The 13,408-nt window shown below is 60.0% G+C and overlaps 1 protein-coding gene across 13 annotated transcripts in view; it reads left to right on the top strand.

Annotated features, from left to right (window-relative positions):
• LSM1 (LSM1 homolog, mRNA degradation associated) overlaps positions 1-12,222 on the top strand; it is a 78,469-nt gene extending 66,247 nt beyond the window's left edge. For 6 of the 13 annotated variants that reach the window (XM_065584631.1, XM_065584632.1, XM_065584638.1 and 3 more), the window contains 14 exons: positions 518-595; positions 978-1,078; positions 1,208-1,300; positions 1,405-1,468; positions 2,197-2,337; positions 2,698-2,888; positions 3,505-3,542; positions 4,288-4,377; positions 4,604-4,812; positions 5,476-5,613; positions 5,827-5,964; positions 6,703-6,834; positions 7,399-7,667; positions 11,282-12,222. In XM_065584631.1, the coding sequence (XP_065440703.1) occupies positions 518-595; positions 978-1,078; positions 1,208-1,300; positions 1,405-1,468; positions 2,197-2,337; positions 2,698-2,888; positions 3,505-3,542; positions 4,288-4,377; positions 4,604-4,812; positions 5,476-5,613; positions 5,827-5,964; positions 6,703-6,834; positions 7,399-7,518 (1,533 nt within the window). In that variant the 3' untranslated portion in view covers positions 7,519-7,667; positions 11,282-12,222. Of the gene's footprint in view, positions 1-517; positions 596-977; positions 1,301-1,404; positions 1,469-2,196; positions 2,338-2,697; positions 2,889-3,504; positions 3,543-4,287; positions 4,378-4,603; positions 4,813-5,475; positions 5,614-5,826; positions 5,965-6,702; positions 6,835-7,398 lie in introns of those variants that run through there. The other 7 variants (XM_065584637.1, XM_065584639.1, XM_065584636.1 and 4 more) reach the window with 6 other exon arrangements.
• The last annotated feature ends 1,186 nt before the right edge of the window (positions 12,223-13,408 follow it).

Here is a 13,408-nt window from a genome sequence, read left to right as displayed (position 1 = left end):
GTGCCTGCTCCCCTGGGATCAAGGGCAGCATGTGGCCTACAGGGTGGAGCTGGCATGTCTGCGCTGGGGTTGGGAGAAGAGTCCCAGGCCATCCAATCTGGTCTCCAAGGCCAGGTCCTGATGTAAGGGCTGGAGGGGAAGCGTTTCCTCTGTTGGGAGGCTCTCCGGCAATGGGAGGCAGAGGTGTGGAACCAACACAGTGTCTGCCTTGGCGGCTCCTTCACCCTTGGGAGTTGGTGTTGTGGTGAAAAGGCAGAGCCCTGCCATGCTCAGAGCCCTGCTTTGCCCATTGCTGGGGGAGAGCATGTGGGGACTTGGGGCCGGTTTCACCGCTCTGGGCTGTGCCTGTCTGGGTCTGGCGAACCCAGGTGTGCCGAGGGGCCTCCTGGGCTGGCAGAGGGATGCGCCTCTCCTTGCCAAGGCTGGAGTGGTGCTGAAATGCACCAGGCCTTGCAGAGCAATGACCAATGGAGCATCCAGCCCAGCTCAGTCTGACGCCCCTTTCTGCTCCGCCCAGATCGATTACGAGCTCTCCCCGGATGAGCGGCGCAAGGAGATGGGCGACGAGATCATCCGAAGGTTCTTTAAAAGCGAGGTGAGTCTGTGCCCGGTCCCCCACGTGCCCTCCGAGCGTGAGCACAAGGGAAGGAGACAGGCAGAGGCTGGCCAGAGGCAAGTGTGTCTGTGAGGGGAGGGTGCCCCTTGCTGGCAGCATGGAGAAGATGCAGGTCTGCGTCCCTGCCGGAGATCAGGGTTTCAGCTTCACTTTCTCTCACACTGCTCTTGCTGGGCTAGACAAGGTGCTAGGAGCCTAGTAAGGCCCTGGACTGCCTAGGGCTGGGCAAGGGAGCTTGGGATCTCCCATGATTCCTACCCAAGAATCAATCGGGTAAGTGGAAAACACCCAGGTGGGGAGCTGGCTGGGCTTGGGGACATCAGCCAGGATTCAGACCTGCCGTGCTCTCCTTTCGCCTCAGTCTTCAGACTACATGCCGGAAATCAGCCAGGCCCTCATGAACCAGTGCATGGAGAACCTGCAGAAAAGTGCCTGTAAAGACCTCTTCAGCAGCTGCCTGCAGTGAGTACTGGGCCTGGCCTTTAGCGGTGCTACGCATGATATAGTGTGGCCATGATTCATGGGGCTGGAGAGGGGTCCTCCAGTGGGACAGCCGGGAGAGCAGAGCTAACGTCCCTTTCTCTCCCCCAGCCCTATGCACGAGTACCTGAGCGGCGCACCCTTCGCCGACTATCGGGACAGCATGTATTTCGACCGGTTCCTGCAGTGGAAGTACTTGGAAAGGTGAGTGAGGGCTGCCCGGCCGAGCCTGTCTCCGGGCTGCATTCGACTGAGCTGAACTGGGGTCTCATGGGCCTTAAACACGCCTCGTGGCTTTATCGTTTCAGGCAGTCGGTGACCAAGGACACCTTCCGGCAATACCGGATCCTGGGCAAGGGGGGCTTTGGAGAGGTAGGGCTGTGCTGCCGGAGAGGGGGGCTGGGCAAGGGCTGGTTTCCCTGGTGTGTGGCACAGGCTCTCTAGCCTCTGTGTAAAATAATCCCCTTTGATGGCAGCACCAGCCTGGGCAATGCTGCTGGCGGGTGAGGCCCTGGTCTCCAAGCACTGCTAGCCCCAGGAGCACTGGGCAGGGGCCTGTCTGCCAGGCTGAGGGGGGCCTCGCCCAGAAATGAGGTCATTCAGGCTCTGAGAGGCCAGTATGTGAGCACAGCCCCGTGGTGAGGGATGGGCACAAGGGCATTGTCTGTCCCCACCCTCCATGGAGGAGTCTGGGGCTAGCCGATGGGGACGTGCAGATGGGCCCTGCTGGCTGGCTCCTGGGCTGGCTTTGTGTGGCAGGGGGGCTGCTTGGGGCTGGCTGAGTTGAGAGGCCAGACACAGAGGAGCTTTGTAAAGACAATTGGAGCAGATAAATCAGTTTGCTGCCGGCCAGGAAACCCCACAATCCCCTGGGGGAAGCCCCCTTGCCTCTCGCCCAGACTGGATCAGGAAGCCAGGTCATTGTCCAAGACTCCGTTCTCCTGATGGCTCTGGACAGAGATGTGGCTTTGGTCATGCCTGGAAGGATAATCCCAGGCCCTTGGCCCAGGGCTCTCCTCCAGCTAGTCCAGTCCCTTCTCCCAAGCACCAGGCGCTGCCTTTCCTGGCCTCCTCACGCCGTGCTGTGTGCATGCCTCCAGGTCTGTGCCTGCCAGGTACGAGCAACAGGCAAGATGTACGCCTGCAAGAAGCTGGAGAAGAAGCGGATCAAGAAGCGGAAAGGGGAGGCCATGGCCCTGAACGAGAAGCAGATCCTGGAGAAAGTCAACAGCAGGTTTGTGGTGAGTGTCACTCTCCCAGCCCTGCCTGGTGCTGCTGCTTGCTCCCTCCTCTGGCTCCGGGACAGTTTGAGAGCCCTTCTCCCTGGAGCTGGCCATTGGGGGGGACCCCGCTGGGTGTTAGTGGGATGGATACATCCCACTATTCATCACGTGGGTTGGGACTGGTGGTGTTTGTAAAGGGGTGGCTGGGTTTGAAGTGAAGCACGCAGAACAGGGTGCCATGGGGACCCAGCTGGCATGCTCCCCTGCGCCCTCCGGTCCGTACAACCTGATGCAGCCATGGCGACAGCTGTTTGAGTCCTGGCTGTGTCAAGGGTGCCGGCTCTGATGCTGCCTGGTGGGGGCGGGGTGCTCTCGCAGGTCAGCCTGGCCTACGCCTACGAGACAAAGGACGCGCTCTGCCTGGTGCTGACCATCATGAATGGGGGCGACCTCAAGTTCCACATCTACAACATGGGCAACCCCGGCTTCGAGGACGAACGCGTCATCTTCTACGCCGCCGAGCTCTGCTGCGGGTTGCAGCACCTGCACCAGGAGGGCATTGTCTACAGGTGAGCGGGCCTGACTCGGGCCATCCATGGATCCCCACAAGAGCTGTGCAGTGCCGGTGTCCGCCTCCAGGCGGTGCCCGGGCTGTGGGGTCGGGAGCATGCCCTGTCCCGCTACTGAGCACTTGCTCACCCAGGGAGGAGATGGTCCCCGAGTGAGTCCGTCCCTCTCTCCACATGCTAGGGGCTGGGCAGGATCGCTCCCTACAGGGCACCTCCTGTTTGGGCAGGCACTCGGGGAGTTCTGTGTGCCGGCCCCGGGCCTCCCCTTCCCTGCGCTGCTCTGCGCCTGTCCTTTCAGGCTCTGCACGCTGCCGGGCCATGGCTTTCCCCAGGCCTCGGGGCTGTGCTCCTGGTACAAGATGCTGGGCCATGTCCTCCCTCTTCACTGACTAGGATCTAGCCCATCCTCACGGCCTGGGCCGTGAGACCCAGCTCCCACACCACGCTGACCAGCAGTGTCCGAGTGGCTCACTGGGTCCCCCAGCGCACTCAGCTGAGCTAGTGAGCCCCAGCGGGCATGCGCTGCAAGGCAGAACCAGGGAGCACGTGCGGACGTAGCCAAGCCTGGGCTGTCCCGGTTGTCTCGTTCTGAGCCGGGCCTGTCTCTCCTCCCCAGGGATCTGAAGCCGGAGAACATCCTCCTGGATGATGACGGTGAGTGGGGAATGCCCAGGGGGAGCTGCCGGTGTCTACATGGCCCCTTCCCAGGCTGCTGGGAGCGGGAGCCCAGCTGGCCCCTCCTGGCTGCTGCGTGGCTCTGACTCTCTTCACTTCCACCCAGGCTGGCCCCAGCCCTGAGCCACCTCCCAGGGCAGGGGACGGGCTCCCTCCTGCCCCGGCTGGTACGGTTCACCCCACGAGCTGGGCTCAGCAGAGCGCCAGCTGGAGGGGGGCGCCCAAGACGGAGCAGCCCGGGAATCCACGTTCATGTCAGGGTGAAGGGGGAGACTCCTGCTGTGGGGGGGACGGCTTCAGGCTCTGGGTATCAGACCCGAGATGCCCCTCTGAGAATAGTGTCTGCGCCGCACAAGGGGGTGCTGAGCTGGAATTCCCCACCCAGCCCTGGGTTGCTGCTCTCACCCCAGAGGTGGCTGCATTTCATTGTTGCTGAGGGTAGAGGTGGTGCCATGCTCTGGGATGGGAGGGGACGATCTGCCTCCTTTGGGAGAGACGTCGCATGCATTGCCTTGCATCTGAGGTCAGTGGCTCCCTCTGTTCCCCTCTGGGATGATTTTCCCTAAACCCATCTCCTTAGACTAGCCCAAGCAGCTGATGCCTCAGTCCCCGAAGGGCTGCCTGCTGAAGGGAGGCGGCAGGCCCATGGAGCTGGGAACCCCAGATGGAGTGGGGGTAGTGGGCAGTCCCACCACTGAGCCTTCTGATTTCCCTCCCGCGGCAGGACACATTCGGATCTCGGACCTGGGGCTGGCCATTAAGATTCCGGAGGGCGAGATGATCCGTGGCCGCGTCGGGACCGTTGGCTACATGGGTAGGTGTCGGGGCTGCCATTGCCGGGGGCAGGGGGGCAGCTGGAACCCAGAGCACTGGGCCAGGTGCTGGTGTCAAGGGGGAAGCCGCTAGGCAGGACGGCTGTGCTCTGCGGCGGGGCCTTTCTCCCACCTGTGGGCAGCCTGGTCTCGGGGCCTGGCTGGGAGCTGGTGGGTGATTCCGAATGGGGTTTGTTTGAGGGCTGCCCCCTGCTCTCGCCCCGCCAGCTCCGGAGGTGATTAACAACGAGCGCTACACCTTCAGCCCAGACTGGTGGGGGCTGGGCTGCCTAATCTATGAGATGATCGAGGGGCAGTCGCCGTTCCGCGCCCGCAAGGAGAGGGTGAAGCGGGAGGAGGTGGAGAAGCGGGTGCAGGAGGAGCAGGAGCTGTATTCCGACAAGTTCACCGAGGACACCAAGGCCATCTGCAAGATGGTGAGTTGGCAGCTGGAGCCGCCGGGCCCTGCGCCCATCCTATAAGGCCTGTCTGTCCGCAGTGGGGGCCGGCGCCTGCAGCAGGGGTGCCCAGGCCTGCTCCGCTCAGGGTTTCTGTGTATGTGACTCCTCCCTGACCCCACAGGCCCACAGTCTAGAGCCTGCTGCTGCTCTCAGCTGCAGACACTACCCAGCTTCTAGCTCTGGGGAAGAGGGGAAGCGCTGAGAGGAAATCCCACGATTCTGCTGACCCACCCCCTGGGATAAACAGCGTTGGGTCAAATTCTTCCCTCGACCAGGAGGTGGGTTGGCTACAGCTGTGGGAGGACGTCGCTGCTGCGTTCGACGTGTGGACACAGCCCCAGCCCCTCTGTGAATGGAGGGCGATGAGTCTCTTGTCCGTGCAGCGTGAGCTCACCAGGCAGGGACCATCTCACTGGGGACAGCGCCCGGCACGCTGGGGCTCTGGGCTCATTGGGGTCTGGGGGTGCCACTGTCCGTACTAAGCTCCTCCCCACCCCCAGTGCTCTCCTGTGCACCCGGCTGTGGGGGCAGGGCATGCCCGCTCTATCTAGCCCGCTGCACTGCGTTCAGCCTGCATCACCTCCCCTCCCCCCCCCCCCCCCCCGTGTGACCACTGGGCCTTGGTCCCTGTCTCCCCAGCTCCTGACCAAGGACCCGAAGCAGCGACTGGGCTGCGGGGAGGACGGGGCCGCCCAGGTGAAGCATCATCCGTTCTTCAGGACCATCAACTTCAAGCGTCTGGAAGCCGGGGTCATAAAGCCGTCGTTTGTGCCAGATGTAAGAGCCCAAGAGGGGCAGGGTCGGGGCGGAAGGGCCACGAGTCAGTGCTGGGTCAGTGGTGATGGGCTGATCCTCCAGTGGGTGCACATTGAGTCTGAGGGGGCTACCTTCCCAGCCCAGGGGCCACTAGCAGCAGGGGAGTGGGCCCTGGAGCATGCTGGGGGCGGTCCATCCCCTACCCCATGCTGAGCCTCTCCATGGGCCCTGCAGCCTCGGGCCGTGTACTGCAAGGACGTGCTGGACATCGAGCAGTTCTCCACCGTCAAGGGTGTCAACCTGGACCAAACGGACAGTGATTTCTACGCCAAATTTGCCACGGGCAGCGTCTCTATCCCCTGGCAGAATGAGGTAAAGGGGGGGCGGGACTCTGCAGCCATAAAGGCCGAACTCCTCCGCCACCCCACTGTGTGTCCCCGCAGACAGTGCCCCCCATGCCGCTCTCTGGCACAGCAGCTGGCAAGGAGGGAGGCTGAGTCCATGTCGCTGGTTGGGGGGCTCTGGCCTGTCTGCTTTCCCCAGAGGAAGATTGGTGCCCTGATGGCTGCGCCCTCTGCCTCCGTGCCAGGGCTGTGGGGTATGCCAGGGTGTGCAGGACGGGTGGTGGGCTTCCCTCTTGGGCAGCTGGGCCCCATGCCAGGGTCTGGGAGGACCTCTGCCCCATCCCACCAGAAACCAGGCTGGGGCAAAGCCAGAGTTAGCTGGGATCCAGGCCTCTGCCCTGCAGCTGCAAGCCCTGAGGAGGGTGCGTGGGAATGGAGCTCAGGGTGACCCAGCAGGAGGGAGCTGCCCCGGGAGGATGGGCAGGAGCCCCATGGCTTAAACTGAGGAATACAAAGAAGAGACTGATCCTGCCCTAGCTCCAGGGCTTGGGGCTGTCCCTCCTCTTGCTGGCTCCCAGGGATGGTAGCGCCAGTGTGCTGGCACCCCAGTGCATCCGGCTTGGCCAGCCCCCTGCTCCCAGAGGCACAGGGAGAGTGCCCTCCCCAGGGAGCCTGTCTCTGATTGCCTGGGGGACGGTCCCATCTCTGGGCTCCCTGTGGCCCCGGGTGCCTCCCGCTGAGCTGTCCCCTGTGTGCCTCTTCCCAGATGATCGAGACCGAGTGCTTTAAAGACCTGAATGTGTTTGGACCAAATGGGATGCGCTCCCCGGATCTGGACTGGAAGCAGCTCCCCGAGCCCCCCAAGCGCAGCCTGCTTCAACGGCTCTTCCGGCGGCACGTAAGGCCTGTTGTCTGTCCTGCCTGCACTCCCTGAGGCGTTTGCCCCGGTCTGGGACCCTGGCCCGGCTTGGGTTCCCCCATGCACTGCAGCAGGCGCTGGAGACGGCCCAGTTCCACGCCTGCCTTCAGCCAGCCCTTCCAGCCAAGGCTGGTTCGCTCTGACCTGCTTCGGCCCAGGGGAAGCGAATGCCCCCTCAGACCAGTTGGAGTCAGCTGGCCAGGCTCTGGCAGAAGGCCTCTCATGGCTGAGACTGGCCCGTAACACCCCCCGTCAGCTGTGTGGACGCCTTTGGCCCACGCCGGCCCTGCCTGGTTTCTGTGCCATTGGTATGAAGGGCTCGGGCGCGTGGCCAGCTCTGAGACCTCGCTCCCTGGGTAGGTGTCTCTGCCCTACTGTGTGCTGCTGAGCTGCTGCCCTTGCAGACGTCCTGGCGTCTTTCCAGTATCCCTTCCCCTGTCCCTTGCCTTCCTGGCCAGGCCTATCATGGGGGAGCCCACGGCTTGCAGGCGGGAGTGGCTGAGCCCCTGTCTGACCCGCTGTCCCCCTCTGTCTCCCCCACAGCCGGCTGACTACACCATCAGCACCAACACACACTCCAACCTCACAGCGGGCGTGAACTCACATCCTCCCACGGCCAACTCCGCCTGCCAAGGCCGGGCCATAGCACAGGCGCCTTCCTGACCCCCCTTCTACCATGGATACACTGCTCCGTTAGAGCCAGCACGGGCAGGCCCAGAGCCCCGACCCGGAGCCCGCCCGTGGAGCTGCCGTCCTTGCCTTCTCAGGGTTACCGTGGATGTGAAGCTGAGGCTGTTGGAGCCAGAGCTGGGGTGAGGGCTGTTCCATCACCCTGCCCTGCTGGGCTGAGTCACTCATGGAGGCTGGGTGGGAAGATGCAGCCCCCCTCTCTCCCCCCCGCAGGACTGCAAGCCAGATACTCTCGCTACACCTCATCCCATCCGCTTGCCTCTGGGTACCGCCACCAGAGCCGGCTCAGCCCTGCTCCCGAAGGCGCATCGCGCTGGCAGGACCCTGGCACGGCCACATGCCAGACACAGACTGCGCAAGGGAGCCTGGATCGCTCTGTGTGTGCGTGCGAGAGGGTGGAGTCGGCTTTCGTTGTTGCCAATAGCTTCCTTGCCGTGCTTACTGGGGTGGCCTCTCCCAGCTGCTCCCACTCTGCCCCCGCCCCCACGGTTCCTGTTGCAAACCCTGCCCTGGGAGGCACTGTCGGCGTTGTGCCCACTCTGCGTCTGTCAGGGAGGGGGTGCTCCCTGCTGGTGTCACCCCCCTGTCACAGCCCGGGTGGGAGCCCCTAGCTGCTCAGGCTGAACAGGGGCTGGCCATAGCCAGCTGGCTGCAGAGACCAGGGGGCAGGTGTGCAGTGTGTCTTGTAGCTGCTTGGCCCCTTTCAGTCCAGGCAGGGTCTTTCCTGTTCTAGCACCGCCCCCGGCAGCACCGATAGAGGGGCTCAGCCAGCTGTGTCCTGCCAGCGCAGGGGAAGCCAGAGTTACGGTTTGCTAAAGAAGGGCAAAAATGTCTGAACCGAAGGTGGTGCTCGTGTGACTGAACTCTCCACCTTGCTGCTTCCCTCTGGCGGGGCTGCGGGTTGGGATTGAGGGGCACCAGTGGAGCTCTGGGCTGGGGGGTCCCAGGGCTGGGATAGCGGGGGGCTGTGGGTCAGGATTGAGGGGCACCAGTGAAGCTCTGAGCTGGGGGGGGTCCCAGGCCTGGGATAGCGGGGGGTTGTGGGTTGGGATTGAGGGGCACCAGCAGGGTTGGGGGAGCCCAGGCCGGGGGAGCAAGGAGGTTCTGTTTGAGTTGGGTAGGGCCCGGGGTCCTTTTAATTTGGGGTCACGAAGGCCATCAGACAGTTGCACCCAAACCCCCTTGTTGAAGAGAATTGGTGAAGGGAGCAATGACCAAACCCCTTCTTCTCTTCTCGCCCTCTCCCAAACCCAGCACCTCTGGCTTCCCTCACCGCAGCTTCCGTTCTCTAAGCAAGTGTCCCAAAGAGTCAGTCAGTCCCCCTCTGAATCCTGCCCCTGTCCTCGGCCCAGCAGGAGGTCACTTCTGGTTCCCTCAGCTGCCACCTACCCAGGGTCTAGCAGCCTACAACGATGGCTTGTAGCCTGGCCCAGAGGATGAGACTAAGACCCCCTGACCCCCCCATAGGACTGGCCATGGGCCCCTGGGTTGCCACTTGCCTAGGAGTGACCTGAGGAGGGGAGTCGTCTTGGCTTTGGGCTGGAATGCGGGCAGCTGGGAGGTGCTGTGGGCTCAGATGGGACCTGAGTGCCGTTGCTGAGTGGGAAGGGGGGGGCGGGCAATCTGTTTTCATAGCACCTGAGCCCCAGTGCTGCTTGTCTCATGGCGGGCGTTTGTGTGACATTAGGAGCCGACAGTGTGCAGGGAGCCCGGCGCTGGGCAAGGTGTGGGCCATGTTTTTATCTTTAGGGTCTGCACTGGCCTTGTGCCGGGGGATCTGTCTGCTCTTAACGGTTTTGGTGCTAAAGCGAGAGTCGCTCCCAGTGGAAGAAACTCGGGCTCTGAGCAGGGGAGTGACGAGATTTCCAGGGATCACCCCCAAGCTGAGTTGCTGAATACTCGAACAGCATTCGCTCAGACTTCAGTGTGACTCCGATGTCTTCACACAGGCCCGGGTACCTCTTTGCTCCCCTGCTGAGGCCAGAGTAAAGACTCTCTCTCTTGTCCCAGTGGCTGGTGTCCCTCCCCCCTAGGGCTGGGTAGGGAAGGAAGCTCCCAGCTCTGCCTGGTGCTAGCAACATCATGAGCTGTGGCAGGGGAAACCCCTTTCAATTCCTCTTTATGTGAAACCATTCCTTCCTCTTCCCCCCACCCAGGTCAGTAGTTGCCAAAGGGGCTCCTCTCTCGAGACTGGCCCATGAGGCTGTGTTGTCCCAGGAGCCGGGGCTGGCAATAACAGACTCCTGAGCTGGGCCAGATCTGCCAGGCCGAGAGCCGCAGACTCGCTGCACTTTGTGGCTTCGCCCCGATTCCAAGTCCAATGCACAAACCCCCTTCTGTTCTCCAGCCTCACCGCTCCTTGGGGAGCTCGATGGCGGGAGTGGGCCATGGGGTCCGGCGGGGCATGTAGCCAGCTCTTCCAGCCCCAGCCACTGGCTGTCGAGGGAGCTGCGCGTTCTGCCCGGCCGCTCGGCTCATCGGAATCCAAACTAGACGCTCCATGGGAGCTCGTGTCCCAAGGGAGGGGCTCTCTGATGGGGAAACCAAGGTTAAAGGCAGGCTGTGCCGTGCAGTCCCACTCGAGCTCTCCCTCTCTTCATGCCTAGAGCAGCGGGTAAAGCTGGCCCCTGCCATGGTCCTCTAGGCCTGAGCAGAGCAAACCTTGTGAGTGGTGCCCCAAAGATAAGCCATTTCTGTCTGAGTGACGCCTGCCCCCTGTGGTAAGAAAGGGTATTACAGCCTTATGCCCCTCCCCTCTCTCAGCTGGAGCGTGAGCCACGCCTGTGGTGACCTCAGGAGGTCCCGTGTTCAAATTACTTCCAGCGTGAGCATGTCTTCTCTGGAGAGTGGGAATCTCTGGGAGCGCAGCGGGGCAATGGGGTTCCAGGCCTGGCTGGACTCCTGATTGCTTGGTGGTTGTGCGGGAGGAATCTTCACCTCCCCAGTCCGGTTTGCGCTGGTGGAACTGGGAGCTGAGTTCCTGCCGGTGGCAGCTGCAGTGCAGGCTGGGCTGGGGCCCGTTTCTCACCCGGCTCTGAGCCCGGTCCGCATGACAGCTCTCGCCAGCGGCGCTGGTGACTGGTGGGTCCCATCTTTGCCAGTGCAGACAGGGCTGTCCGTGCTCTGGGGGTCATGCTGGGTTGTAAAGTAAGGAAAAGCCAGTGCTGGTGAAATGTAGGGTGATGGTGCATGGGGGAGGCTGCCCCCGGGAGCATTGCTGGAGCTGAGCAGTTGGGGTCTGGATTTGGTCTCTGGAAGTGTCTGTGTCCCAGCCATTGGTTTGGCTGGACTGGCATGGACCTCGCTTTGCCCTGGTCTTGGCAACCTGCTTGGCTAGAAGTGCAAACAGGTCAGGGGGAAAACAGTGCAATGTTGCAGGAGATTTAGATGCATCAATGGAAGATGTGTCTAAATCCTCTAGACTGTTTGACAGTCTCAACCCAAATTTAAAAAACCACTGATCCCGCTGCACTCACGTTACCAACAGTAACCAAAACAGAAAGTGATTGCAAAAAGTTGTGTTCTTGTTCCCTTCACGCATTTTGCTCAGCTTGGAGGGAGAAATTAGGCAGGTTGGTGTCAGTGGGTTTCACTTCCTAGTTCTCCAGAACCAGCCCAAGATTGCAGAGAGTGAGTTGCAAATGCTGCAGAAGGAGGTGTAAAACCAGACTAGGTGTTGTTCATTGACACTTTCGGGTTGATCCAATTATTAAATTCTGTGAAACACTTCATTTAGGAAAAAGTAACTCTTGGGCCTAGATGACATGACTGTCCCTCTGAAAAATACAGACTGATGGCTTCGGTGTAAATGAACCGGGAAAGATTGTTTCAGATGCCGTGTCTCTTATCCCTGGAGCCTCAACAGAGATCCTGAAATAATCCCTGCTTGGTTTTTTGAAGAACTTACAACGATTCTATGTGGGGGGGCTGGGCAGAGAAAGTTTCTTGACCATGTTTGTATCCTGCTCCATCTCGTCGGAGAGGAAAAGGTCTTCTGATACCATTGAAAACGGGGTGTGTGAGAGAGAAAATGGGTGTGTTTGTTAAGCAGACTGAGAACTGCCTTTTGCTGAAAGATGCTCTGTGACCCACTGACCTTGTCCAGAGAGAGACTGTGCGCCACATGGACAGTGTCTGTTTCTATGCAAGGATAGGGTGCTGTCTCATGCCAGTTTCTCCAGCGGGAAGCTCTGGGGATTCCAAACAAGACTGAATTTCCCCCTTGCAAAAAGACACCTGTATTTTTGTATTTTCCTTTCTCTCAGCAACCATGGGCTTTGGACTGGTTTTTTACACTGTAAATTCCTGATTCTGGCATATTTGGTTTGGTTTTTGTACATTTTGTAAACGTGTAAATACTTATATGGTGAGTGCCTGGATGTACATTTTAAAGCTAAAAGCAGCAAAGCAAGTCATGTGGTGACTTGTACACATCTATGTTTCAGGGATATTTGTATGGGGAATTTAAAACACAACAAACCCAACCTCTCAGAGGAAGAAGTGGATGTCACTTTACCCCAATCAAGGAGAAGCCCTCTTACTCCGCTGTATTTTTGTAGTAAGCTTTTACAACTTTCTAATTTGTAATTTAATTACAGGACTATATTTTAGGTTGGTTTTCTTTTTTTTCCTCTTCCGTTTTGTAAAGCACTGAAATTACATGCATGGTCATTTTTATTTTTTGGAGTGTGCCCTTGTAACTTCCGGATATACAGGTATTTTTGGTTTTCCTGCCCCCCACCAGTAACAATATACACACCTTCCCCTAGAAACATGAGCGCTGTGTGTGCATGTGATACTTTCCGTTTCACTGATCAGCCACGCAAGGTTGTCAAAGCCATTCAGTAGGGAGTGCAAAGACAGGGCCGGGTCCTGCAACCAGATCCATGCAGCTGGATCTTTGGGCCCCATGTGAGTGCTGGGGCCAGCCCAGGCAGGTAAGATTGCAGGATTGAGGCCATAACTTGCAACAGCTGCTCCTGTTCAGCTGGCTGTCCTGTGCTGCTCCATGGAAGGGAGACTGCAGACTTCCAGCCTAGCACTGAGCTAACCAACACACAAGAATCTTCTGAATAACGAGGAGAGAGCTCCTTCCAAGGGACGTTTTCCTGCAGTGATAACACTCCTTAGCTCCTCAGCCATGGCTCCCAAAGCATTTAACAGAGGTATGTGCCATCATCTATCTCACAGATATGGGGAAACTGAGGCACAGAGCGGAAATGTTCCTTAAGGTGTCTTGGGGACACAGTGACCAAATCTGCTGCTGTGCTCTAAGCACCGGCCCATGCTGCCGTTTTAGAAGCAGAAGCTGTTGGTTCTCTGCCAGGCCCCCATGTGCCCTAGAAACCCACCGCTCCCCACCAAATAATTTCAGTCCCATAAGCCCTGAGCCTCTTCATCCTCCCTGCGGTTCCTGAGGGCATCCCCTACAGCCCATTCGAGGTAAAACGGTCTTTGAAATAACCCTCCTGGCTTTACGCTTCGGTTTTTCAATGAGTTGTCACAGACCCCTGAGCTGCAGGGAGCTCTCTTGGCCACTGGGTGGAAGCAGTGCAGGGCTGTGTGCTCAGGGTCAGATTTTCAGCTCAGCACCCAACGTGGGGGGTGCACCCCACCAGCCAGGATCTCTCCTCAGAATCTGGCCCGAGGGCAGGGGAGGAATGCCAGTGCAAGCGGGGACCCTGGCAGGGAGATGGGCTCTGGTGAACATGGCCCTTGCCGGGGACCCAGGTGTCTGCAATGCACAGGGGCTGCTGCTGTAGCCCAGCTGGGTCTGTGGGAAACAAGGCATCAGGACCCGGCTTCTGCTCTGGCCCTTTTACCCCCTTGCTCTGCCGATGCCCTCTGTGGTGGGCCGGCCCGA

This window comes from Chrysemys picta, chromosome 2, assembly GCF_011386835.1.
Source record: "Chrysemys picta bellii isolate R12L10 chromosome 2, ASM1138683v2, whole genome shotgun sequence".
In the NCBI taxonomy this organism is placed as follows: Eukaryota; Metazoa; Chordata; order Testudines; family Emydidae; genus Chrysemys; species Chrysemys picta.
The sequence above is the reverse complement of the archived record's forward strand: the minus strand, read 5'-3'. Positions and strand labels throughout refer to the sequence as shown.